Source organism: Nansenia antarctica (genome assembly GCF_963989245.1).
Source record: "Nansenia antarctica genome assembly, chromosome: 1".
Lineage (NCBI taxonomy): Eukaryota > Metazoa > Chordata > Actinopteri > Argentiniformes > Microstomatidae > Nansenia > Nansenia antarctica.
Genome location: NC_137674.1, coordinates 113,302,802 through 113,330,489, shown reverse-complemented (window position 1 = coordinate 113,330,489; position 27,688 = coordinate 113,302,802). Strand labels below are relative to the sequence as shown.

The 27,688-nt window shown below is 45.0% G+C and overlaps 2 protein-coding genes across 2 annotated transcripts in view; one reads left to right on the top strand and one right to left on the bottom strand.

The window, feature by feature from the left end:
- LOC308156898 (low-density lipoprotein receptor-related protein 8-like) overlaps window positions 1–27,688 on the top strand; it is a gene marked incomplete at its 3' end in the record, with an annotated part of 48,394 nt that overhangs the window by 8,219 nt on the left and 12,487 nt on the right. Inside the window, exons 2-7 of the mRNA XM_080530348.1 lie at window positions 6,316–6,438; window positions 14,874–15,200; window positions 20,700–20,819; window positions 21,631–21,756; window positions 22,732–22,903; window positions 24,229–24,444. Coding sequence (XP_080386474.1) covers window positions 6,316–6,438; window positions 14,874–15,200; window positions 20,700–20,819; window positions 21,631–21,756; window positions 22,732–22,903; window positions 24,229–24,444 — 1,084 coding nt within the window. The remainder of the gene's footprint in view (window positions 1–6,315; window positions 6,439–14,873; window positions 15,201–20,699; window positions 20,820–21,630; window positions 21,757–22,731; window positions 22,904–24,228; window positions 24,445–27,688) is intronic.
- Window positions 8,252–9,895, bottom strand: LOC308167746 (E3 ubiquitin-protein ligase TRIM39-like; the record flags this gene model as incomplete). The annotated part of the gene is made up of 1 exon (XM_080542224.1): window positions 8,252–9,895. One exon carries the CDS (start codon window positions 9,893–9,895, stop codon window positions 8,252–8,254), a length of 1,644 nt encoding a protein of 547 aa, XP_080398350.1.

Here is a 27,688-nt window from a genome sequence, read left to right as displayed (position 1 = left end):
AGCCCTAAGAACGTTAGGGGTACGATGTCACGCCAGAAGCCTACATGCTTGCACTGTTCAATAAAATGTTATACATCTAGACATTGTGGTATTTCTTTATATACGTATCCCAGCCTGCCTATTGTTTCTCAATAAACAGTTATGTTCTCCTCATTGACATACTCCCGAGTCCGATTAAGTATGATTTGACAGGCAGCTAAACGAAATGCCTTCCCAACCAGCGAGACCTGGTTATAGAAATGACGTTGTTTTATTGATAAAAAAAAGGGTAAAACTGGAAAGAGAAAATAGAAAACTCACATTAATCCCAAACAATTTAACAAACTTCAGTTAACGTAATGTGGAGTCTGTTCATTGATCGATGCTGTCTGTTCAGTTCCCAGTGAGGCGCCCGTTCAGCGCTGGACATAATGGCATAGCGCGCATGCGAATCATGTTATATTATTATATATTATATAGCTCGCATCTAATCGTATCGGATGAGAAATAGACATTAAATGGCATATATAGGCCGCTACACAACAGTAATGACCGCGACAAACAGCTATATTAGCTATATTTTTATTTATTTATTTTTTTTTTATATTTTAATATGATGACCGGAATATATCACGTTTGTCCGGTAAATCGAAATCTTCCCGGACACGATGTCCGGCGGCAATTTTTTCTAACGGAAACCCTGCTACTAGTTACTAACTAACTACTCCTCACTGAAGTCTTGGACCAAGCGGTGAAAATGGTTAATTATGTAAAATCACGCCCGCTGAAGTCACGGCTGTTCAGCACATTGTGCAATGAGATGGGGTCCGAGCATGAGGGGCTCTTATTACACACAGAGGTCCGCTGGCTGTCGCGGGGCAAGGTGTTATCCCGTGTCTATGAGCTCCGAGATGAACTGATCACTTTTGTCAGTGAGCACGACTTGCCATACAAAGAACAATTGGAAGATGAATCGTGGTGGATTAAGCTTGCTTATCTGGCAGATATTTTCAGCCACCTTAATGACCTCAACATAAAAATACAAGGCAAGGCTGAGAATATCCTGACAGCGACAGACAAACTGAACGGATTCCGATCCAAATTGAGACGGTGGCAAGACGAGGTGGCCAAGAAAAACATTGAAATGTTTACGTTGACGGTCAATGACGCAGCACACAAGTCAGCGTCTTTCTTGAATCTGATCGCTGCGCACCTACGTATGCTGGAGGAGAGATTTGAGTCCTATTTCCCTCCAATGAACGAAGACTTCGACTGGCTCCGGGATCCGTTCAACCCCCTCTCATCAGCATCAGCCGCTAGTTTGAGCAGCAAAGCTCAAGATGAACTGGCAGAGCTCATTATGGACCGCACACTGAAGCTCAAACATGGTGAGCTAGGTTTGGATAGGTTTTGACTGCTTGTGGGACATGAATATCCATCTCTCTCAGAGAGCGCCATCAAGGTGCTTTTACCCTTCCCAACCTCTACTTGTGCGAGCTGGCTTTTTCTTCTCTAGCATACGTCAAGAACAAGACACGCACGCGACTGTCAGTGGAACAGGACCTCTCTCCCCGCATAAAGAGACTCTGCTCCCAAAAGCAGGCGCATGTGTCCCACTAATGCGCACAACATATTTCTTTGTTTTGTATTTCTCTACATTTTTACAATTCTGTCATGATTATTATTGTTAAATTATTATAGTTGTGAGATACCCGTTTGGTTCAGATGTGAAATAATAATCCAGTGTTTCCTCCAGGAATTTTTACAATGGTGGCGGGTAGCGTTGACCGCGCGCACGCAGCGCGCGCCCGCGATTTTTTTCGCGTGCACGCGCGCTCAAAACAACGACGTAATTTCAGCCAAAACTCGAGGATGGCCAAAAAAAATAAAATGTTTTCCCGTACTTCTCCCGTGTGTCTCTTATTGTCTGTGTCTGCATGTTTTTCCAGCATGTAATTCCGTTGTCAATAAAAAATTCGTCTCCCCTTCTTTTCATTATCATTATGGAGGCTTTATGGTTGTTGTAACTATTATGGGAAGCGGTTGACACAGTAGCCGCTTTTCGTGTACGCTGCAGTGGATCCCTTCACAACGCAGAAGAAAGAGGAGAGAGAAAACATTGTCAATGTGCAGGGAAGAATCATGTATCAGCAGGGTTCAACAGTAACGCTTGCCTGGGGCAAGTAAAAAAATTCGCCGGGTTTGTTTGCGCGAGCCCGAAGACGCTGCTGGATCCTGGATCTGTTTACCTGTGTGCAGGAAGAAAAACAGACGGAGCAGGCGCCAGACCAGACTAGATGATTGTGGAGTGAAGAGATTATTAAAGCGTACGCGATGCGACGGGTGATCGACAAGCACGTACACTTTCATAATATCTTCACTCCACGATCATCTAGTCTGGTCTGGCGCCTGCTCCGTGTTCTTCCTGCACACCGATGCACAGATCCAGGATCCAGCACCGTCGTCGCGCATATTGTAACATTTGAAGTAGTTTGTAGACTACACGCAGCCTAGATGTATTCGACCAATCACAAAACAGTTTTGCAAGCGCGTCGCTTCGCGCTTGTGGGTGTGTCTAGCGATGTGAAGGTCTGAAAAGCGGCCTAAATCTTTTTTTTTTTTTTTTTTTGAGAAATCTGAATGGTGGCGGAGGAAATTCCATCGTGGCGGCCCGCCACGATGAAATGCATGTAGAGGAAACACTGATAATCTCAGAATGAGCATTGAAATGAGAATTACATTTTAAGGCATTATTTTAAGCCCCCCAAAAAAGCATTGTTCCATTGATTGATTATACAGGCCTTTGATATTTTATTTGTGTGAAGAATTCCCTCTGAGTCTCCTCCCATATTGTACAATCCTTGAGGGCCACAATTTTATTTAATTTAGTGATAGTTTGACTGACCTATGCATTCTTGCCCATCCATTACAGTTCATTTATGACTTTTATTATCTTGTTAAAATTCATTGGGGCAATACTTATGTATTATATATAAACACACATTTTCGAACCAATTCATCGTGTATTGTTTTTAGTTTAAGCTCCGAGGCATTTTTAAAATCTTCGTAGAGTTGGGGTGCCTTGGAGAAGGGGGAAAGCTTCAGGGGTGCCTTGGTTCAAAAAAGTTTGGGAACCTCTGCTCTAGACTACCTGCCTCTCTAACCTCTAGGCTACCTGCTACCTGCCTCTCTAACCTCTAGACTACCTGCCTCTCTAACCTCTAGACTACCTGCTACCTGCCTCTCTAACCTCTAGACTACCTGCCTCTCTAACCTCTCTAACCTCTAGGCTACCTGCTACCTGCCTCTCTAACCTCTAGACTACCTGCCTCTCTAACCTCTCTAACCTCTAGGCTACCTGCTACCTGCCTGCTACCTGCCTCTCTAACCTCTAGGCTACCTGCTACCTGCCTCTCTAACCTCTAGACTACCTGCTGCCCCCAAAACTATTCACACACACAACATCCCAATGTCATAGATGGTGTTATCTAGGGATGCTCCGATTTATCGGCCACCGATTTAAATCGGCCGATTTCACTCCAAATGACTCGATCGGTGATCGGCAAAAATGGCCGATCGCAAAAACCTGGGGAAGACAGATAACTGAACAGAAAACATAGGAGGATGTAACAGTATGTAAACCATGAAGGCCACGTTTATGATGTCTTTTATACAGCCATATCGACTGACTTGGGCTTCAGGCCCTAACTGGGTGATAGGCCAGACTTTTACTATGCCATAAAAATGGGTCTGCGTTTGCTTGGTGCCTAATGGATCAAAACTTTTGTCTAAAAAGCAAAAAATATGTAGGCTATCCAGTCAGTAGGCCTACAGTTATGTATTTTTTTAAAAATCGGTATCGGTATCGGTTGATCTTGAGGAAAAATATCGGTGATCGGTATCGGCCCCAAAAATCCAGATCGGAGCATCCCTAGTGTTATCAGTACCTATATGACTAGGCTATATAACATCCCACCCCCATCACCTCACTCCCAAAGATATAATGTGTTTCAGTGAAAAACGGCACTGTATTCAGTGGACATACGTAGCATTGGTATCTGTAAGGACTATGGTTATCTCTCTTGATTCTCTGTCTGAGTGATTCTGTCTGTCTGTCTGAGTGATTCTGTCTGTCTGTCTGAATGATTCTGTCTGTCTGTCTGAATGATTCTGTCTGTCTGTCTGAGTGATTCTGTCTGTCTGAGTGTGTCTGTCTGTCTGTCTGAATGATTCTGTCTGTCTGTCTGATTCTCTGTCTGAGTGATTCTGTCTGTCTGTCTGTCTGTCTGTCTGAGTGATTCTGTCTGTCTGATTATGTCTGTCTGTCTGTCTGAGTGATTCTGTCTGCCTGTCTGTCTGTCTGAGTGATTCTGTCTGTCTGTCTGAATGATTCTGTCTGTCTGATTCTGTCTGTCTGTCTGATTCTGTCTGTCTGTCTGAGTGATTCTGTCTGCCTGTCTGTCTGTCTGAGTGATTCTGTCTGTCTGTCTGAATGATTCTGTCTGTCTGATTCTGTCTGTCTGTCTGAGTGGTTCTGTCTGTCTGAGTGATTCTGTCTGTCTGTCTGATAGGGCTTTCACACCGGCAAAGAACCGTGCCGGTTCGCGTTCGCGTTCGGAAACCTCTGAACCTTGGTGCTGTCTGGCGAACGAGCCCGCGTTCATACCAGTGTAACCTGAACCATCCGCGTCATCAACGCTGGGTGATGAAGGGGCGGGATAAACAAAACAATTCACAACTAGATGGCGGCTACTTCACTGGAAAAGAGGATAATATCCAGGGGTGCACATAACTTTTTGGGGCCAGTGCTCAGAGGAGCACCTAGGGATGCTGCTTGGTGCTCCCCGAGCTCGCGAGTCACGACCCGTCCCACAGGATGGATAAAAAAGGGATACATGGATAACTTATAGTAGCAAAACGACATTTATTCATAAATAAAGATGAACGAACAAATGATTGTGTGCAAAACAAAATAAACAAATGCAAAATCAAATGACTGCTCTTTAAGCATGAAAGTCTGTCAGACTCCTTTAAACACAATGAAATCAACTGACATCTCTTTAAGCACTGCTCTGTTCTGTAAACACTGAAATCAACTTTTCAACAAAAAGTTACAGCCTAAGCATTTATTTATGCTACAAGCTTAATCATCTTCATCACTGCTCTCTTGACTGCTGTTAATACTGTCCTCAATTTCAACCATGGTAGAGGATGTTGTAGGGCAGGCTATCACTTTAAATATCTCATTATTTTGATTGTGCAACAAAGTCTTTTTTTTCTTTTTTCTAATAGAATTCCCAACCATATCCTGGGTCAGGGGTCTATGTGCGATAATGAAGCTGTAAAACAAACGTCTGAACGTTTGAAAGCTTCAGAGAAAAGAAACGTGAAGTCCCTTGGTGTTGTTTTTCCTTTTAGCCACGAGTCGTTCGGGACTGAATTTTCACGTGGCGGCGCCGCGGCGTGATAACCGTGCGATACGCGATACGCGGAATGAAAGTACGATTTACGATACTTTCCGAATGTTTTCGCCGTGGTCGTCGTCGGTCGACTGTTGTGATGGATTACTCGTCGGGGATGGCAAATAGTTAGGCTTGCAGTGATGCAGCAGTCAGCAGTCAGCAGTTGGATTTTGAGGAAGTAAATTCCTCTCCCAGGTGCGCAAGAGCGCGTTCATGCGGCTGATCTGCCGCGCAGGATGCATTTTGGCGACGCATGCGCACTGGCGCACCAGTTATGTGCACCCCTGATAATATCTTCCACTACTACAGTATCTGAAATAAACACAATTTTCTGTGAAACAAAACAAAATACACTTTCTATATGCGTTCTTTTACTAATCAGCTGCTCCATTACTGGAATAGAAATGGCTTACGAAATTCGCGTTCGCGCATGTCCGCGCGCGTGTGCGTGTGTGTGTTTGCTGAGCATGCGAGGAAGATAGAGAGAATAATGACACTTTTGATATTGTTTTTGATCACTAATGATTAGATTTAGATTAGATTACATTTTGTCTACTTCCTCCTTGCTGGTCTCTGCAGCCTAGAATAGGACACACCCACTGACGACGTGACTGTTCTACGTTTTGGTTCGCGCTTGAGAACCACTATTTTTTGGTGCCCGCTGCGAACCAACTTTTCAGGTTCCGAACCAATTGAGCTTCGGTCTGAACGCGCCGGCCGGTTCCAGACTTGGTTCGCGAACGCGAACCGGCACGGTTATTTGCCTGTGTGAAAGCCCTATGAGTGATTCTGTCTGTCTGTCTGTCTGTCTGAGTGGTTCTGTCTGCCTGATTCTGTCTGTCTGAATGATTCTGTCTGTCTGTCTGTCCTCCAGGCTTCCCCCCCCCAGCCTGCGGGGTGTCTCAGGCCAGCTGCAGGAACGGGAGCTGCGTCCCTCTGCTGCTGCTGTGTGACGGACACAGAGACTGTGAGGACGGAGCGGATGAACTGGGCTGCCGTGAGTCTCCCTGCCAGGGGTCTCCCTGCTCTATGGTTACTATGGTTACCAGGCCATAGGGCATTCCTGCATTATGATATAGATGTTACGATACATGTGGGAAAACGGTACATGTGGGAAAAATAGGGTTAGGGTTAGGTGCTACGTCGACTTAGTACATGCTGGCATGTCTAACCCTAATCCTAACCCTAACCCTAACCGTAGCACCCTAGCACCTAACCCTAACCCTAGTTTTCCCACATGTACCGAAACATATATATTGTACTGATGCTAACATTACGTTACCCCTTACTGATGTGTTGGTCCGATGTTAGTGAACTGTCACACCCTAAGCCTATCTATCCCAGGGCTCGACATTAAGGCTTGTCCGCTTGTCCGGGACAAGTACATTTTATGTTGGGACAAGTGGACTTCCTCCTGCAGTTGTCCGACGGACAAAGTCAAAACAAAGAGTAAAATAAATAAATCAATGTATTAATATCCACAAAAAATGAATTCCTCCTTAAACACTCATACTCTCTGTAGCGACTAGATCGAGCCAAAAATCCAAAGTCGCTGAGAGACGTGAGCAGGGTCTGGGTTAAAATTGTATGACGCGCTAAAAACAAATCTCTTGAGATAAAAGGAACGTTTAAAGCATTTATTGAATAAAAAACAATCGAAAATAAAGTCACAATAAACCAATTAGCCTAGTATACTAAATACTCCTTAAATCATATTCATGGCTCCTACACTCTCCCCCCCCCCCCTCTCTCTCTCTCTCTCTCTCTCTCTCTCTCTCTCTCTCTCTCTCCCCCTCTCTGTCTCTCTCCCTCTCTCTCTCTCTCTCTCTCTCTCTCTCTCTCTCTCTCTCTCTCTCTCTCAGGGGTGAACTGTAATCAGGAGAGTGTATCCGGTCAGAGATGCTACAGAGTAAAGTCTTCCTCTGCCACAGATCTCAGTGTTTAATGAGGCTTAACTTAACAACTGACTGAATTCCGGAACTCTCACCACCTAGAGTGCCAAGTGTTTTATGTGGTTTCTGCCTAGCAACACCACTTTGATTGGATACACGATGAAGCATCATAATTGATGCATTCTTGGTGAATAAAGTCTCCCTTGGCAGTCTAGGATGTTGACAATGTGGGCGACTTTATTCACCTCTGTGATAAATGAATGAATCATCGTTCACAGGTGTCAGGTAACAGGGACTTTATTCATCAGGTGTTGATGTTTGATATGCAGTGATGATAAAACCACCACAGAAACAGACCATTAGACTAACTTACAATATCACATACAGAAAATCTATCTGTCATATTACAATCACAGTCAACCTTATCAAACAGTTTTTAAGCATCGGATTCCCTTTGCAAGCCATTAAATCAATAACATTATTATCAAACGTACATTCTGTTAAATGTAATTACGTCACACACATACAGAGACTGAAGGACAACTTGTGTTTGTGTTTTAATAAGCCAGACAGCCAGTCTGCTACCTCACCACCACCATTCTACAGCATTGGGACCTGGACTAGACTGATTATTAATGTGATCAATGGATCTGAGCGATCCAAGTGAATTTAATTGTCTGAACATCCTCAATGTCCCTCTATACACACCCAGTATTCATTACACTCAAAGTCCCCAAAATAGGTAAACATTACAATGATAACTACAGTAGCTAATAATGAAAACACAGTATGAGAGCATCTGGTTTATAATAATGTGAACACCCAATTATATCAATACCTTCCCTAATGACTGACTACAGATAAAGATAATTCTAAAGGTGCATATTTTACTGCGTGGTCAGAATTAAAGGTTGAAAATCAGTCTGTGTGATTGACAGGAGAGATGATCAGAGGGGCAGAGTTTTTACCACCAGCATTCAGCTCAGGGCTGAAGAATGGATAGAGTTTCTCAGTGAAGGTGCAGCCAGTGAAAGAGTAGATCAGAGACCTGGCCTCCACATCATAAAAGGAGACCTGGCCCTCCTCATAATCCACAAACACCCCCACCTTCTGGGGCTTCTCTCTCAGGGACAGGCGGACAGGAGGGTCATCGAGTGCCTCATACTCATTTCCATCCATCAACCCTACAGTCCAGCATCCATCCTCAGGGCTCAGTGAGATCAGCCCCTTCCTGTTGATGGACTCCCTGGCCACTCCTACAGTCCAGTCAGTCTTCTCCTTCACCTCCACTTCATAGTAAAACCTCCCCGAGGAGAAACCCTTCTTTCCCAAGACAGAGACACACAAGGAAAACCTCTCTACGTTATCAGGGAGATTCTTTCTTGTGGCTCCTAATCTAACTTGTTTCCCATCCTCAGACAGAATGAGATTAGGATGTGCTGTATCAGGGTCCAGAGTCACGTCCACTGCATACTGCTGACTTCTCTTCAGCTTGACTTCAGGCAGCTTCTCCATCTCTGTATTCAGCGTCTCCTCCAGCTCAGACAGAACTCTCCTCACAGACTCGACATTCAGATCACTGCGGACGCTGACCTCAGACCAGTCCTTGGTGTGTGGAGGGGTGGACAGGGAGGGGCAGCTCTGGAGGAGGTGGAGGTGGTCCTCAGTGTGTGAGAGCTGCTCCAGCTCAGTGCTTCTCCTCTGTAGCTCAGTGATCTCCTGCTCCAGCTCTTTAATCAGCCCTTCAGCCCGCCTCTCTGCTGCTTTCTGCTTCTCCTCGATCACGTCAAGGAGCTCAGCCTGGCTTCTCTTCATGGAGTCCACCAGAGCAGTGAAGACCTGTACGCTGTCTGCTTTCTTTCTCTCTGCAACTTTCTGACTAAGATCTACAGAGTGTTTGATCTCTGAAACCTTCTGCAGTCGCTCCTGGATCATCTGCTGAACATCTGCCTCTGTCTTCCCCAGCTGAGCCTTCCTCTCTCCATACTCCTCCTCTATGGGGACGGTGTCATGGGTCTTGTGGTCTGTTTTCATGCACAGCCAACACACACACATTTCATCACTCCTACAGAACAGCTCCAGGAGTCTGTCGTGCTTCTTACACATCCTGTCTTCCAGGTTCTCCACAGGGTCGATCAGCTTGTGTCTCTTTAAGGCTGCGACTCTCTGATGAGGCTCCAGGTGAGTCTCACAGTAAGAGGTCTGACACACCAGGCAGGACTTCAGAGCCTTGACCTTCGTCCCAGGGCAGAAGTCACAGGACACTTCTCTAGGTTTGACAGGTGTGTCTGGGGCTGGGCTGCTGGTTGCCTTCACTTCAACTGACTTCCTAAACTGAGCGGCCATCTCAGAGATGAAAGTATTGACAAAGAGATCTGGTCTCTTATCAAATGCTTTTTTACACATTGGACACTGACACAGGTCATTGCTGTCCCAGTACTTTCTGATACAGGCCATGCAGAAGTTGTGTCCACATGGAATAGTGACAGGGTCAGTGAACACATCCAGACAGACAGAACACAGGAACTGCTCCTCAGACAGGAGACTGCTGGAGGAAGCCATATCTAGAGAGACCAGAGGAGACAGACACCATAAAGCATTTCCTGGAATCAATCAGATCTCGATAGGGACTGTCTTAGAGATTATACAGGGATCAAGAATGATATCATTATAATATTTTGTATCACATAGAAAATAGTCCTTCAACCAAATCAAAACGTTTTACATACTGAACTGTAAATAAAAAACTCTGAGAGAGTGAACACAATAGTTTATCTTGACTTGTCATTGTAAGTCTCTCAACTCACCTGTCTGTGATTCTGTGAGAGTGTGATAGATGTCTCTGTCCTTTCTACTGTATGTGTGATAGATACCTGTTTGAGGACGATTTCTCAGGAGTTTGAGAGAGTCTGCTCTCCACTTTACGTCTCTACACAGTTTAGTTTCATTTCAGCTGCCTGACGTTGAGATGCTCCTCCTCTCGCAGTACAGCTCTCCTCCCTGGAACAGAGTTAACCCTTTACAGGCTGGTCCGTTTCTAACATGTGCTTTTACAGACACCCTCTTCTTACCTGTCATTTCCAATCATCATATTGTTCCCAGTCAGTATAAACTGTAATCAGAATAATATGTGTGATCAGGACTAAGGTTGCTACAGAGTAAACACTTCCTCTGGCATGGATCACCGTGTTTGAAGCCACTTAAGTTGTAAAGTAATAAATGTTTTAACGAGCGATGCCGCACCTCAATCTTGCTGCCTATGAGGCTCGGCATATCTTGTATCAGAAGTTCTAATGCTGTTGCGTGCGCGTTATTAACTCCACTGCCCGCCAAAGTGCCAACCCTCTTGACCGCAAAGTTGGCTTGTGGACATTTTAAGTCCGTAGTGAAAGAAACCGACACGTTACTCAAGCCAGCAGCACGATGTTCCTTCAAGCACCTACATAACCTAACTATATTGCCTTGTCAATGTATGCTGCCTTGTCAATGTAGCTGCCTTGTCAATGTCTGCTGCCTTGTCAATGTAGCTGCCTTGTCAATGTATGCTCCCTTGTCAATGTCTGCTGCCTTGTCAATGTAGCTGCCTTGTTAATGTAGCTGCCTTGTCAATGTAGCTGCCTTGTCAATGTAGCTGCCTTGTCAATGTCTGCTGCCTTGTTAATGTAGCTGCCTTGTCAATGTAGCTGCCTTGTCAATGTATGCTGCCATGTCAATGTATGCTGCCTTGTCAATGTATGCTGCCTTGTCAATGTATGCTGCCTTGTCAATGTAGCTGCCTTGTCAATGTAGCTGCCTTGTGGCGCAGGAGGTAGAGTCGCCGTCTAATGATCACATGGTTGGCAGATCAGCGGTTCGAATCCCGGCTAGCCACATGTCGAAGTGTCCTTGGGCAAGACACTGAACCCCAAAATTGCTCCCAATGAGCGGGCCGGCGCCTTGCATGGTAGCTTGCCGCCATTGGTGTGTGAATGTGTGTGTGAATGGGTGAATGAGAGGCCGTTGTAAAGCGCTTTGGAATAAGGCGCTATATAAGTCAGTCCATTTACCATTTTGTCAATGTAGCTGCCTTGTCAATGTAGCTGCCTTGTCAATGTCTGCTGCCTTGTCAATGTAGCTGCCTTGTCAATGTCTGCTGCCTTGTCAATGTAGCTGCCTTGTCAATATACTGGACCACTGGACCACCCCAGGCCATGTTTAAAAAACAATTATACTATTCAACTATAAACTATAAGGGGAAAAGTACAGCTTATGGAAAACCTGTGATGTCATCGTAATGCCTTGAGGTATGGAGCCTAGTACAGTAATTACAGGCTGCATTGTTTAATCCTCTGGACCAGAGCTCAGTCTGCAGGGTCTGGAGGGTCTGGATCAATCTGTGGAGACTTTAAATTTCTCTCCAAAAGCAGGTTTCCATACCTCTAGAGTAGTATTAAGTTATATGGTTAGGTAAACAATATCAGTTAGTAGTGCAGCAATAGCATTTGCAGCAAGTTTCAGAAAGTGTGGATCTAGATTATCAAAACGATCTGATCTTACACTTTAATGAATGTGCAACAAATATTATGTGCAATATGACAACCCATGTGTACATAAGGTTCAGATATAGGGAAAAGTTAGGATATTTATAGCATAGCATAGTGTACAGCACAGTGTTTTATTGTATAGTATAGTAGTATAGTATAGTAGTTAGTGTACATAGCCATATCTATGTCAACCAGCTCTTTTCTCTTTTTTGTTTTACCCGTGGCTCTCTTGTTTTTAGTCTTTTTTCCAAGCACCAGGGGAGCCCCCCCTCCTAAATTTCGTTGGTACCTGTACTGTATTAATGACAATAAAGACCATTCATTCATTCATTCATCTTAGCGATATGAACATCCTTCAGAGCTAGCTGGAGTTGTTGCGAACGATCACTACCGTGAGATCCAGGGTGTGGGGCGCTTGGAGGCGTAGCGGGTTAAGCGTCCTGGTTAGATTCCGGCCGCGGGCATATCCTGCATGTCATCCCTTCTCTCTCTCTCACCTATCCTTCCTGTCAATCTCTACTGTCTCTATCACAATAAAAAGGAAAATATGAGTGGGACTGTTTGCCCTGCACAATACTGCATTACTCCTTGATACCGTACTTTGAATCTAAAGTATCTTATATGAGATTTCCAACAGAATTTACTGTCTAATATTACTCCTAGAAATTTGATCTCATATACTTGTTCAATATTGACGTTGTCTATTGTTACTTGCACTTGTGTATCTATTTTGCGGTTTCCAAAGACCATCCGTTTGGTTTTGTCCACATTCAGTGAGAGTTTATTAATGTCAAACCATAGTTTTAATTTGGACAATTCAGTTGAAATAATCTCCAAGAGTTTGTTTAAATTATCTCCAGAACAGAAGATGTTTGTGTCGTCCCCAAAATAATACATTTAAACATAGTTGATACCTTACAGATGTCATTTATGTACAAAATAAATAATAACGGGCCCAACACTGACCCCTGTGGGACTCCACAGGTAATGTCAAGTATGATGAAGTTAGGGATGTCCCGATCCGATATCGATATCGGATATCGCTGCGATATCGGTCCTGAATGCTGGATCGCAGATCGCACCAGAAAAAAAATAGGCTTCGATCTGCGTGGCCGATCTGGCGTGTCACTCACGTGATGACAACAGTAGAGTTGGCTAGTTGCTACCTGTTTGTAATAAGTCTGACAATGTCATGATGCTAGCTGGTGAAATCATAAACCATTTGCTTTAGTAATTTTTCGTTATTTACATAGTCTGAAACTACAGATGGTAAGCTTTCAAATTATGCGTCAGACATTGAAATCGGAAACAAATTCAAGGTGACACGAGTATTTGAATGTTGGTGCACCGAATGGGAATGCGACAGGAGAAAAGTGACTGACCAAACCACAACAACAAACGCTGCTAGCGGCTAACAGTGGTACATCGCTACAAACATGGACATGGACATGGACATGCTAAAAACATGGACATGCTAAAAACACATAACTACACATAACTAGATGAACACACAGTCCTTGCTTTTGAACACGTCCTAAAACGAGAGTATGTTTACAAGTCATTATCACTTACTGGTAGCCTCCGAAAAACGAGAATAGTTAATCCAATCCACAGATTATAACTGTTTTTTATTATATGGACTGGGTACTTAAAACTTGAGTTGGAAAAAAAAGAAAACCAGATATTGTTGACACCCCTTCGATTTCTGGTCTCACCAGCGGGCGTCACTAGGCTACACTTTTAAAAAGGGTCCTATAATTGATTTGCCATTTGTAAGAGAAGATAAATAGAATAAAAACCTGAAGGCACTAAAACTAGAAATCAGACAGTAACTCTTTTTTTCTACAATGCTGAATGCTGCTGTCTAAATTGTTTTAACCAGTTGGTCACTGAGTACTGCAGAGTACTGTTTTTGTTGCTTGAATAAAGGCTGGCAGTCTTTAATAGCCAACTGTTGTTGTGGACTATATACTGGGGAAGTATTTGTTATTATTCAGGAGTAAAACAATAAATACAAATATCGGATTGATATCGGTATCGCAGATACCTGAAGCCCAGGTATCGGTATCGGTAGTGAAACGGGACATCCCTAGATGAAGTATGATTGCCTATCTTATCAAACTGTTGTCTATTGGAAATGTAGCTTTTTAACCAGCTCAGTGCCACACCTCTCATCCCATATCTTTCCAATTTATACAGTAAGATGTTATGGTCAATAGTATCAAAGGCTTTTTTCAAATCTATAAATATTCCTAATGCATATTCCTTGTTGTCAATACAGTTAGTTATTTCTTCTGTCAAATCCATTAGTGCCATAGTTGTTGATCTATTTGTTCTAAATCCATATTGGTTGTCAGTTAACAAGTTGTGTTTCTCAATGAAGCTATTCAGTCTCACAATGAATAGTTTCTCCAAGATAAATAAATAAGATTCTAAAGAAGTCCATGGTGTGAACGGTTGCCTTTGTATTCATGCTTTTGTGTCATGCATAAACAATGAATAATGAGACAGGTACCTCTCACCAAAACATTTGTTATGTCCGTCATCACAATGCCAGAGTACAGTCTGCAGCTTTATAGCCTTTGGACCGAAGCCAAGTCTGCAGGACCTGGACCATGCCAGTCTGTGGCAGCTCAAAGATGTTTCAGAGTTTATTTAGACGTCTCTGAATCTGTCAGCGGTCACATCCACAATGCTGATGTATTGTTCCAATGTTTCTCAACTGTCACACACTAAGCCTGTGTTTTCACCGGCCGTGTCACCTCTCCCCTCTCTCCCTCTCCCTCTCCCATCTCTCCCTCTCTCCATCTCTCCCATCTCTCCATCTCTCCATCTCTCCCATCTCTCCCATCTCTTCCATCTCTCCCTCTCTCCCTCTCTCCATCTCTCCCTCTCCCATCTCTTCCATCTCTCCCTCTCTCCCTTTCTCCCTCTCTCCCTCTCTCCATCTCTCCCTCTCTCATCTCTCCCATCTCTCCATCTCTCCCTCTCTCCCCCCCTCATCTCTCCCATCGTAGACCAAGACGACCTCAGACGGACCGTCTCAGAACCAGAACCGCTCCAGTGCAGGAAGGATGAGTTCGCCTGCCTCCGCATGCGGCGCTGCGTGTCCCTGCGCTTCCGCTGCGACGGCGTGGACGACTGCGGTGACGGAGGCAGTGACGAGGCCTCCTGTGGGGACTCCGCCCCTCCTCGGCCGCTGACCCCTCCCACCCCTCCTCCTCCCCCCACCCTGTGTTCCGCCTCCTCTGAGTTCCGGTGTGGCGACGGCCAGTGCGTGCCTCACGCCTGGAGGTGCGACCGCTCCCCCGACTGCGCCGACGCCAGCGACGAGGACGACTGTGGTGAGACGACGTGTGTGTTGTTGCTAGGCTACTCTGTTGTTGCTAGGCTACTCTGTTGTTGTACTACTAAGATGCTAGTGTTGTTGCTAGGCTACTCTGTTGTTGTTGTGCTACTAAGATGCTAGTGTTGTTGCTAGGCTACTCTGTTGTTGTTGTTGTTGTTGTTCTACTAAGATGCTAGTGTTGTTGCTAGGCTACTCTGTTGTTGTTGTTGTGCTACTAAGGCTGCGGCGTTCGTAAGTTCACTCTGGAAATCTGATCAGCACTCATCAGGGTTCCCACGGGTCGTTGAAATCCTTGAAAGTTTGTGAATTTGATAAAGAAAAAATCAAGGTCTTTAAAAGTTTTTGAAAATAGAAAGTGCTTGAATTCCCCCCCTCTCTCTCTCTCTCTCTCTCTCTCTCTCTCTCTCTCTCTCTCTCTCTCTCTCTCTCTCTCTCAAAAATAAATAAATATATGTATAATAAAAAAAGAATTGTGATAGAGAAGAGACCATCTAGTCACACATTCAAGCCTCTCTTTGTAATTGTTGTCTGTGAACGGATAGTTCCTATTATATACATTCTCATCTAGATCTGTCTCAAACTGTGCCGTGTTGGGTCCTTGAATTTGAGGGAATTGAGTCTTGAAGGTCCTTGAAAGGTGCTTGAATGTGATGTTTCAGGTGTGGGAACCCTGACTCATGGAATGCCTCCTGTCCAATCAAATTACTTTGGGTCCCTTTATGACGTTGAACCCAGCAGTGTGCGCTCCGGCTCACTCAGAGCAAATTTATGAACGCACCCTGTGTATCCTGTCTGGCGCAGTAGTTCTTGTGGTCGGCCAGCAGAGGGCGATAGAGCGCCAAGTAGCGCTGTTTGTTTTCCATTTGGTTTTTGTTCTGTTACAGAAAGTGGTCCTACCTGCCTGCTTTCTTATTTCATAAGATTGTTTACAGTCGTAGTTGTTGCTTTTGTTGATGGATGACGACATTTGAGAAAGAGCGAGTGCTGTTTGTTTGTTTGTCGGTACATTAGTGTTACAAGCATGCCAAGTATTGCAAAGGTGTGTCTTACAAGATTTCTTTGAAAGAAAATGCACTCTGTAATGTTACTAATGGTAGGCACTGACATACATGTATAATGTAGGGATCTTCTTTTATGTTGACCGTATATAGATTGTTGACCGTATATAGATTGTTGACCGTGGATATTATTGTCTGGATATAATTGATTCTTAATAGATTGCAGTGTTTCCTCTACATGCATTTATTGGTGGCGGGCCGCCACGAATGAATTTCCTCCGCCACGAATTGATTCAGTCCACAAAAAAAAAAAAAAAAACTTCTAAAAAAAATAAAAATAATAATCTGAACATTTTAGCTGATTAAAATATATCTGATCCTAGATCAGCGCTATAATGGATGTTGACTAAAAGTGCACCTAAATCCACGCCCATCTCTCTCTAACCGCTGATCCAAAATCAGATTAATGACATTCAGTTGACGACGTGACACAAGGGCTGGACCGTGAATAACACCGGCTATGGAGGTGCTACAAACACAGTTTTAATTTCTCTAAATTCACCATCGGTATACGGTCATTTTGAGCCCTTACCCACCGCGCTGACACCCCGAGAACATATACTTTTAATACGAAACTCGATCAACCGGGCGTTCGGGAGTTCTACCGCTGCTGGACGGAACTCCCGCTGACAGCGGGTCGAGGGGATATTTCTACCCGGGAATTCGCTCCTTGCTGTGTCCACGGTGATGGGAGTGGAGGATCGACTCCATTCAAAAACTTTTGGATTCGCTGTCCTCCCATGTATCCGGACACGTTGGAATTATTTTCCTAACCCCGCTTTTGTGCTCATGTAGGCCTACTTCGTATTATATTATAGCTGATGATCTTTGTGTGTGTGTATGTGACTGTCAGTCACAAGTTCATATTCTGTATATTCATATTATTTTTTTGGGCCATCCTCTAGTTTTGGCTGTGATTAGATCGTTGTTTTGAGCGCGCGTGCGCGTTTCATGCGCGTGCACGCGAAAAAATTCGCGGCCAGGGCTATCCGCCACCATTGTCAAAATTCCTGGAGGAAACACTGGATTGAGTAAAACGTATAAAGCACGAAGAGCTTAAATCAATTGTCTCCAAAGAGGCCTTTTATTAAGCAAAGTTACATGAGCGCAGAGAGAAACGAGCAGACCAAGAAGCGAAAGCCCAAAAGCCAAAAGCCCCCAACGATGGGTGGGACTCATATTTATAGAACTGTCCTTGGTCATGAGGTCACTACTCTTGGGAACCAATCATATTATACAAATCTGTGATTACACAAGTTATGGGCTCTGTCCATAGTCAGAATTATTTATTGCGCCACAGATCTTGGCCCATCCCTTACAGGAAGAAAATGGGCCTTCCTTGAGTGCTGCTAGATTCACCAAACTGTAGAGAGACTTCCATTTCTCAGTATACAACGATATAAAACTATAACACTATCTTAACGTAGCCCCTTACTGATGTGTCGGTCCAATGTTTCTGAGCTGTCACACGCAGGGCCGGTCCTAGGCATTTAGGTGCCCTAGGCGAGAGTATGATTTGATGCCCCCCCTCCCCCCAATTCTTTTTGGCGCCACCTAGGGGTGGGACGATTAGAAAATGTCATGTCACGATTATCGAGGGCAAAATAATCGCGATCCACGATATTATCGCGAGAATTAAAAAAAAAAATTAAAAAAAAAAAGTTTTTTAGAATGCCAATAAAACACACTGTAATCACTTTAACTTAGATTTTGTTGTATTTTTATTGAATCATGTTAATAACATTAACATCATTTTTAAAACATCTTGACAAAAATCAAAATCTTTAATAAAATCTTAAATAAGGTAATGATAAATTATAAGGTATCACTGCATAAATAAAGGAAAAAAATACTGTCAAACAAAACTTGAACACTGACACTTTTCTGTCATCAAACTGAGTGCTAGCCTTGTGGCTTAGAGACTTGAAAGCTTCAAGATAGGTTAAAGTGCAAAAATGTCAACATGTTCACTTTTTCGGAGAGGTGTGCTCGGAGAGGTGTGAGTATGTGCCCACTGGCACTAAAATGTGCCCACTGGCACTAAACACTCTCTCTGAAGGAACACTAGTTGCAGGTATGCATAGAAGCCTGCGGGCAACCCTGGAAAGGTGAGGCAATGGACACGGGGCCGATGCAGCCATGGTGAGAAGGCTAGCATACGTTAGTGACTGACTGACAAGGCTGACTTGACAGTCACGTTACCCATGCAGGCTGAACAATCACGCAAGACACATTTCTGTGAGGATATTCGCGCGCGGCTCATGTGAGAAATCTCAATTATATTACTATTTATTTATAACATACGATTATGACATCCTCCCTCTCGCCAGTTTGGGGCAACATAGACTTCTCCCCTGGTGCCACGGATAGGGGTTTCAAGCGGTGGGACAGCAAAGGGATGGTTACTATCGGACATTTATATGATACGGAAATACTACTTTCATTTGACCAATTATGTAAGAAATATGACCTACCACGAAATGAGTTTTTCAGATACCTTCAGATACGAAGTTTTTTAAATAGCCAAAAAGACACTGGCCTCTGTCACCAACCCTCTCCGCTGGAGGAGATAGTCTCTGCTGGAAAGACGAGAGGCATTCTGGGGCTTGGGTATAGAGCACTTTCAAAATATGATAAAGGCAAACCTGCATTTACGCCCAAAGACTGGAATAATGACCTGAACATTAATACTGATGAAGCAACTTGGTCACTAATATGGCAATCGGCAAACGACATCTCAATCTGTAATAGGACGAAGGAAACGCAATTTAGACTACTACAACGTTTGCAGATTACTCCCCAACTTAGACATAAAATGGATCATAACAAATCGGAAATGTGTACAAAGTGTATTACCGAGGTTGGGAGCTTTGTTCATTGTGTTTGGACTTGTAGATATATAGATGATTACTGGAAAGGTATAGTGGATAAAATTCATCTAATTCTAGATGTTACATTGGATAAGGACCCCATGTGTCTATTGTTTGGGTTGCCAGACAAACAACTTAAAAGTATGCATTCCAAAAGACTTCTGTGTATCTTCACTTTTTGTGCAAGGAAAAATATATTGCTGAAATGGATAGACTGCAAACCGCCTACAATAGCTGGATGGTACAAGGTAATTTTTTATATGATTCCTATGGAATATCTGACATATAGGTCTAAGTGTAAGATAAAGACATTCTATAAGATTTGGTCTCCGTTCTTAGATTATATTGGTACCAGACTGGCTGCCATTGTAATGAAAGGTTTGGTGGATTACACTCAAGAAAGTACACAAGACTAATGTGTAACAGATCTACAATGTATGGGTCACAATATTATTTACTGTGCTGGTGTTGTGCTGCCGCTGTGTTTAGGACTGTAAGACATGGATGCTGTCTCCGATGGGGGTGATCCCCCCCATATATTATGGCATTTGTTGTGTCATTTTCTTTTCTGTTTATTTCTGATATGTGACATTGCCTCCTCCCCCACTGTTTTTTTGTTTTTGTTTCGTTTTTAAACATTTTCTGTTTATGGACAATGTACTGCATAACAAAGTGCAAAACTAGTTTTCTACTATTAATGGGACAATAACCTCCCCCACGGATACTAGTTGTTGTTGTTATGTCCTGTTGTGTACATGTCTCTGTGAAACTCAATAAAAATATTAACCCCCCCCCAAAAAAACACACATAGGTCACATACATTAATACATACAATAAAAACAGACAGAAAAAGCAGTGTTTATAAAATGTAGTGCCTATTTAAAAAGTCCAGTCATTTAAAAATAATAATTAAAAAAAACTAAAAAAAAACGATTATGACGATTATTCAACTAATTAAAATTCTCCACGATAAAGTTATCGCGGGTGTTTTTATCGCGATTAACGATAAACACGATAATCGTCCCATCCCTAGCGCCACCACCAGTACTGCCTCATCACCACCCACACATTCAACAGTAAGCCACCTTCGAGAGAGGGCACGCACGTTATAGTTGCGGGCAGGTGGGCGGGAGGGGGGGGGGGGAGGTTCGCAAGAGGCGGAGGGACTAATCGCGAAGCATAATACAGACGGCTAATAGAGTAGGCTGAGACATATTTTCATAGAGACATGAAATTCATAGAGACATACAATTATTCAAATGTAAAAGAAAAAAAGAAATTGGCATTTGGCGCCCTCGAGGCATTTGGTGCCCTAGGCGACCGCCTAGTTCGCCTATGCCTAGGACCGGCCCTGGTCACACGCTAACCCTAGCTAACCCTACGCTAACCCTACGCTAACCCTAGCTAACCCTAGCTAACCCTAGCTTACCTAGCTAACCCTACGCTCACCCTACGCCCTACGCCCTACGCTCACCCTAGCTAACCCTACGCTAACCCTACGCTAACCCTACGCTAACCCTATGCTAACCCCAACTTTCACCGTCTGTATTCACTCTCCCATGGCAGATCAGAACGAGTGTCTGGAGAACAACGGCGGCTGCTCCCACCTGTGTGTGGACCTGCCGTTGGGCTTCCTCTGTGACTGCCCCGCGGGGATGAGGCTGCTGGGGGACTCCCGGTGTGAACGTGAGTTTACATTTACATTTACATGTTTGGCGTTTAGCAGAAGACGCCTTATTCCAAAGCGACTTACAATCATACATTTGAATACTAAGCATGTGAATCATCAGTCCACCAGTCGTAGCAGGAAGAGTAATCCAGCTCAGGCCCGGGGGGCCATTGATAGAAGGAAAAACCTTCTTCTATCACTATTATTATTATTATATATTTATTTTTTTAACACTGGAGAAACAGAGAAACAGTACACGGAGGGCAATAGAAGTTCTTAGGGACACAGTAGAGGGGAAAGCGGGTGTCTTTAGGAGACGTAGTGCTGAGGGGCAGAAGATGTCTCAGGAGGGGCCGGTCGGACCGGAGCACCTGCCCCACCATGACTCTGCTGTTCACTACTCTGTTATACTTGGGAGTCAACAAATCATGTGGTGCAGCTGGAGGAATAGAAATAGTATTTGTTTAATAGAAATAGTATTTGTTTAATAGAAATAGTATTTGTTTTCTTGGTTGATTAAGCCTGCCTGACCGCAGTGGTAACAGTGGATTAGTCCCCTAAGTGGAAACGCTGTCTGTCACCCCGGGCAGGTTCAATCATAGGGCTTTCACACCGGCAAAGAACCGTGCCGGTTCACGTTCGCATTCGGAAACCTCCGAACATTGGCGCTGTCTGGCGAACGATACACTGGTATGAACGCGGGCTTGTTCGCCAGACAGCGCCAACGTTCGGAGGTTTCCGAACGCGAACGCGAACTGGCACGGTTCTTTGCCGGTCTTAGAACCTCTGAAAAAATCATACATATAAATATCTGCTCTTTCCCCCCAGACATTGACAAGTGCCTAGACACGGACATGTGCAGTCAGCTGTGTGTCCATGACAACGGGGTCCTGTCCTGCCTCTGCCACGAGGGCTACCTGCTGAACCCCCGGACAGGGGAGTGTCAGGCCAAAGGTGAGGTGACATTCTAAATTCTATTCTTTGGAGTTGCTTCCAAATCTCAAGTCAACTGATTACCAGCCGATTATCAGCAGCTCTCGAACCATTGGGATTTCCCCACACAGATATCAAATAGCCTAGCATGCATTAAAAGAACTTGATAGAAGTCGATGCCAAATAGTAGTATTGTAAACTGTCTCCACTTGAGGAAAGACACAATAGTTTGAAGAGCAATGTCAACCGACGGTAACAGGTAACACACCTGTGTGTGTTTGCTCTCCGCTTGGCACAGATGAATAGACGACGTGGACTTTGCTGAATGCTGACACACCCCTGGCAGGATAATAGGCCTTGTCATCACGCCTGATCGAAGCGTGAAACATGTAGCGTAGCAACCTTTCTAAGAACATCAAAGGCATAAAGAAGTACGACCTAGCTGTGGTGGAGATCGGCCAAAAAGCATTGTAGCATTGTTAACCCAAAACCAGGTGCGTTTAAGTCTAACTCGTTAGGGAAGGGCCGTCTGTCTGCGTAGTAGTCGGTTATCTCTTAATTGCTGAGACCTTTCTTTCATCAGTGGAGAGGAATGTACTTCCTCAAGGTTGAGATATCGTAGCGTCAGATAGTATTTCGTGTGTGACTCATAGCTGCGTGTCTGTGTGTGCCTGCCTGCCTGCGTGTGTGTGTGTGCACACCTGCGTGTGTGTGTACGCCTGCGTGTGTGTGTGCACGCCTGCGTGTGTGTGTGTACGCCTGCGTGTGTGTGCTGTGTGCCCAGTTTGTGGTGGTGCAAGCGTCTTAATGTCAACACGCTGAACCGTATTGAGACGTCAGTCAGGGGTGAGTGTGTTTCTAACAGCCTGTGTGTGTGCGTGTGTGTGTGTGTGTGTGTTTGCTCCTGTGTGTGTGTGTGTGTGTGTGTTTGCTCCTGTGTGTGTGTGTGTGTGTGTGTGTTTGCTCCCGTGTGTGTGTGTGTGTGTTTGCTCCCAGGGGCCGTGCCTCAGCTGGTGTTCAGCAGCGGGGAGGGGGTGCGGCAGGTCTCCACGTCTGCCGGCCGGTACAGGGAGGTGGCACCGCAGCTGCTGGGCCCGGGGCCGCTGGCCGCCCACACCAGGAACCACACGCTGTACTGGGCCGGGCCGGGCCGGGGCGCCATCTACAGGTAACACACCTCAGAGGGGCGGGGCTCCATCTATAGGTAACACACCTCAGAGGGCGGGGCTCCATCTATAGGTAACTCACCTCAGAGGGCGGGGCTCCATCTATAGGTAACACACCTGAGTCACTGGGCTCCATCTATAGGTAACACACCTGAGAGGGGCTCCATCTATAGGTAACTCACCTGAGAGGGGCTCCATCTATAGGTAACACACCTGAGAGGGGCGGGGCTCCATCTATAGGTAACACACCTGAGAGAGTCACTGGGCTCCATCTATAGGTAACACACCTGAGAGGGGCTCCATCTATAGGTAACACACCTGAGAGGTCACTCTGTACTGGGCTGGGCCGGGGCGGGGCTCCATCTATAGGTAACACACCTGAGAGGGTCACTGGGCTCCATCTATAGGTACATTTACATTTTTGGCATTTAGCAGACGCCTTATTCCAAAGCGACTTACAATCAATACATTTGACTACACCTCAGAGGGGCACTCTGTACGGGTCTGGGCTGGGGCGGGGCTCCATCTATAGGTAACACACCTGAGAGGGGCACTCTGTACGGGTCTGGGCTGGGGCGGGGCTCCATCTATAGGTAACACACCTGAGAGGTCACTCTGTACGGGTCTGGGCTGGGCTGGGGTGGGGCTCCATCTATAGGTAACACGCCTGAGAGGTCACTCTGTACGGGTCTGGGCTGGGCTGGGGCGGGGCTCCATCTATAGGTAACACACCTGAGAGGGTCACTTCTTAGATAGCTTTCTTCCCCACAGCCCTGTGTGGTGGTGTTTCCTCAGCTTAACAACCCTTGTGTGCTGCAACACTGTTGTAACAACATTCTTAAGAATTCTGTGCTGTGGGAACATAGGGATGAGCCCTTTTCAACTTAACTTCCTTTTCAACTTAACTTCCTTTTCAACTTAGCTACCCTTTTCAACTTAGCTAGCCTTTTCAACTTAGCTACCCTTTTCAACTTAGCTAGCCTTTTCAACTTAGCTAGCCTTTTCAACTTAGCTAGCCTTTTCAACTTACATGAGACATATAAGTCATATAGGGCCGGTTTCACAGACAAGGCTTAAGCCTAGTCCTGGACTAAATCACACTTTCAATGTAAAATCTCCATTGAAGATGTTTTTTAGTCTAGGATTAGGCTTAAGCCTTGTCTGTGAAACCGGCCCATAAACATATAAGTCATATAAACTGCTTCCAATGTTCTAAAAACGTTCTATATCTGGCCCCCTATTACTGCCACACTGTAGACATATCTCTCAGCTCCCATACGTCCCACCCCTGCGTACGTCTGACCCACCCCTGCGTCTCCCACACCAGGGTCTCCATGGACGTGAGTTCCCAGCAGCCTTCTCTGGTGTTAGAAGGCCGTGGGTCCGTCTCAGGACTGGCGGTGGACTGGATCCACGACCTCCTCTACTGGACCGACTCCGACACTCAGTCCATCAACGTCGCTCCGCTGGACGGGTCCACACGGCGCCTTCTGATTGGAGGGCTGGCTCAGCCTACCGGGGTGGCCGTGGAGCCCTTACTGGGGTGAGTTCCTGGGGGGTGTTCCATCAACGTCGCTAAAGGATTTTTTTTTATTTTTTTTTAAGTCATTCATTTTAAACTGTTTGTCTCACTCCTTGACCTCGGTCTTGTTAAGATTGAGCTTGAGATGGTGGTCAGCCATCCATGTTGAAATGTCAGCGAGACATGCAGAGATACGGGTTGCCACGTGTAGATTAGACCAGCAGCACGAGGCATGTAATGTCACGAGGCATGACCCTTTCATTGGCATGATGAAGGACACTCACCTTCCTCCTCAGAAACACAAGAAACAAACCGAACCCACACAGAAACACACAGTAGGAATGACGAAGAGCATGTTAGTTCAGATTCAGATTCAGATTCAGATAACAGCACTTACAGTAAGTGCTGTTAAAGGAGCACAGTCTAATACTGTGCTACTGAGATGCTAACCCGCGGACTCTGGTTGACGCGCCGTGCGTTCTAGTTTGATGTGTTCTGTTGGTTATACACGATCCGTAGTCATTGGTTTGCTGCACAAAAAACCTTTATTACGTTACGAATGTGCCACATTCCATTTGGCTTAATCACTGGTATAAAAACGATAACAACAACAAACTCAGCGCCATTGCGGTCAAACCTATTTGCCCTTCCGGGGTCAACACCTGACGATAACAACAATTGTACTACCTTATAAAGACCTGCCTCAGGTATTGTGACAGCGCCACCCCATGCCCACACAGTGAATTACCACACATATGACAGGACCATATTTGGCTCTTACAAGTGCGTTTATACCGGTACTTTTTTTCACGTGTATACAAAAACAAATGCAAAAAAACAGGACAACACAGGACAGGCAACAGTGCATTGGATAGTGATACATACTGTATATTAAGTGCAGTGCAGAGTTTTTACAGTGAGTCCAGTGCATATTCAGTCCTGGGTAGACTTGGGGGAGGGGGAAGCCAGAGTCATTTATCAGCCTGGCGGCTGAGGGGAAGAACCTGAGCCTGTGGCGGGCCTTTACTTTCTCCCAGAGGGAAGCAGGGTGAGGAGGCCGTGGCCGGGGGTGGGAGGGGTCGGCCATGATCTTCCTTGCCCTCCTCAGAGCCTTCAGTGGGGTAGACCTGGTAGCATAGAGAGTGTGTTGTTGTGTAATCATGTAAGAATGTGTTCTCTACGCCTCCTGTGGGTTTTTACTGGTGAAACTAGTTCATCCTCCTCCTCAGTTTCCACAGTGTCGTGCCCTCACTAAACCGGTATCATCATCATCATCGTCGTTATAAGTCATAATTAAGGGATTGCGGACTTTCTTACAATGGAACATTCCAGATACTGGAGGTTCTAGTTATGTACTGTCCACCCAAACCCTCAGGTACTGTACCCCCATACCCTCAGGTACTGTACCCCCAAACCCTCAGGTACTGTCCACCCAAACCCTCAGGTACTGTACCCCCAAACCCTCAGGTACTGTACCCCCAAACCCTCAGGTACTGTACCCCCAAACCCTCAGGTACTGTACCCCCAAACCCTCAGCTACCCCCAAACCCTCAGGTACTGTAAACCCTCAGGTACTGTACCCCCAAACCCTCATGTACTGTACACCCATACCCGCAGGCCGACCAGACAGTTTGAGATTGCTGAGCTCACTGGCTTTTTATTTTTAAGTATTGAATGATGTTCCAAACTATTTTCTGGTTCTATATTTTCAGTTTTTAGTCCTAATAACGGCGTCTTTGACTTTCACTGACACCTCTCTTCACACCTCTCTTCACACCTCTCTTCACACCTCTCTTCTCACCTCTCTTCACACCTCTCTTCGGTCGTCATGTTGGCAGACGTCAATCGCCGACCCCAGAGGTCAACCGCGAAGCCTAGAATAGATACTAAGACATTGACGGCTGTCTTAACGCTGCACCACTCATCTGTCTGAACGCACAACTCATCTGACGGAACACACCTGACTAACCAGAAACGCCAGTCAAGCTTGTAGCTTGTAGACTAGATGGAACCAGAAAGTAATAGTCGCTTGAGGGAATCGAGGAGGAGGGTCATAGAAGGGTCATGAGAGGGTCATAGGAGGGTCATGAGAGTAGTTGGATGACGCGCCTAACAATTCATTCGGAGGGTCATAGGAGGGTCATGAGAGGGTCATGAGAGGAGGAGGGTCATAGGAGGGTCATGAGAGGGTCATGAGAGGGTCATGAGAGGAGGAGGGTCATAGGAGGGTCATGAGAGTAGATGTATGACGCGCCAAACAATTCGCTGGGATCCAAAAAGTATATAAGCGATCAAAAGCAAGAAAATAACAAATGATGCGTATATCTCTGCATCCAATGCGGTCAATAAAAAATACAGCGAGTGAAAAAGTATAGAGCCAAAATAAGAACAAAATGCTTCTCTTCCCATTACTTACAGAGGACACCAACACATCCGCCGCAGAGGGCGGTTCATTACGATCCGCTCCCGGACGGAGCGATATAAAAAATCATTTATCCCGGCTGCACTAAGACTGTTCAATGGCAACTAAAGTAGCAGTCGGGGTCAAGGCTCCTGAATTTGTATTTATTATTTATTTTAATCATCATCATCACTTTTTAGTATTTTAATATAATAACTATAGCCATCTTTTTAATCCACTTTTATATCATGATCTCACTGTTTTTTATATACTGTACATGGCTGGCCCAGTGTTGTTGTCTGTCCTTTATGTTGTGTTGTGTTGTTATGTGTGGTTTTTAGTGGAGTGGCGCGGCAAAATGAATTTCCCCACGGGGATAAATAAAGTATCTTTGAATCCATAAAGGGTGCTAGCTAATGGCTGAGGTAATAATAAACGCCATTTACCATAATACCTTTTTACCTGACGCCTTTATCCAAAGCCACTTACGTTGCAGTGAATGCAGACATGTTTCAGTATATGTGGTTCCAGGTAGGCGGTAGGTAAGGACACATTTGTCTTTGCAGCTGCGTGTGCTCAGAGTACCAGACAAATGACATCACCACATGGCCATGCAGAGACCTTGTAGAGCTCTTAACAGGTTGAACTTTGAACTGTCAAAAACCTGTTGGAAAGTTAGGGCCTTTTGTGTCCATCTGGCGACACTGTTCTGACCTGGGAGAGGTCTGCAGGATGTGATAGGAGCCTTATCCAGGGTTCCCACGCTGGTCTTAAAAAGCCTTAAAGTCTAAAATCCAGCGATCCGATTTATAAGGCCCAAAAAGGTTAGCTTGTCCTGCAAGGAAGCTTTTGTCCACTTTGTTC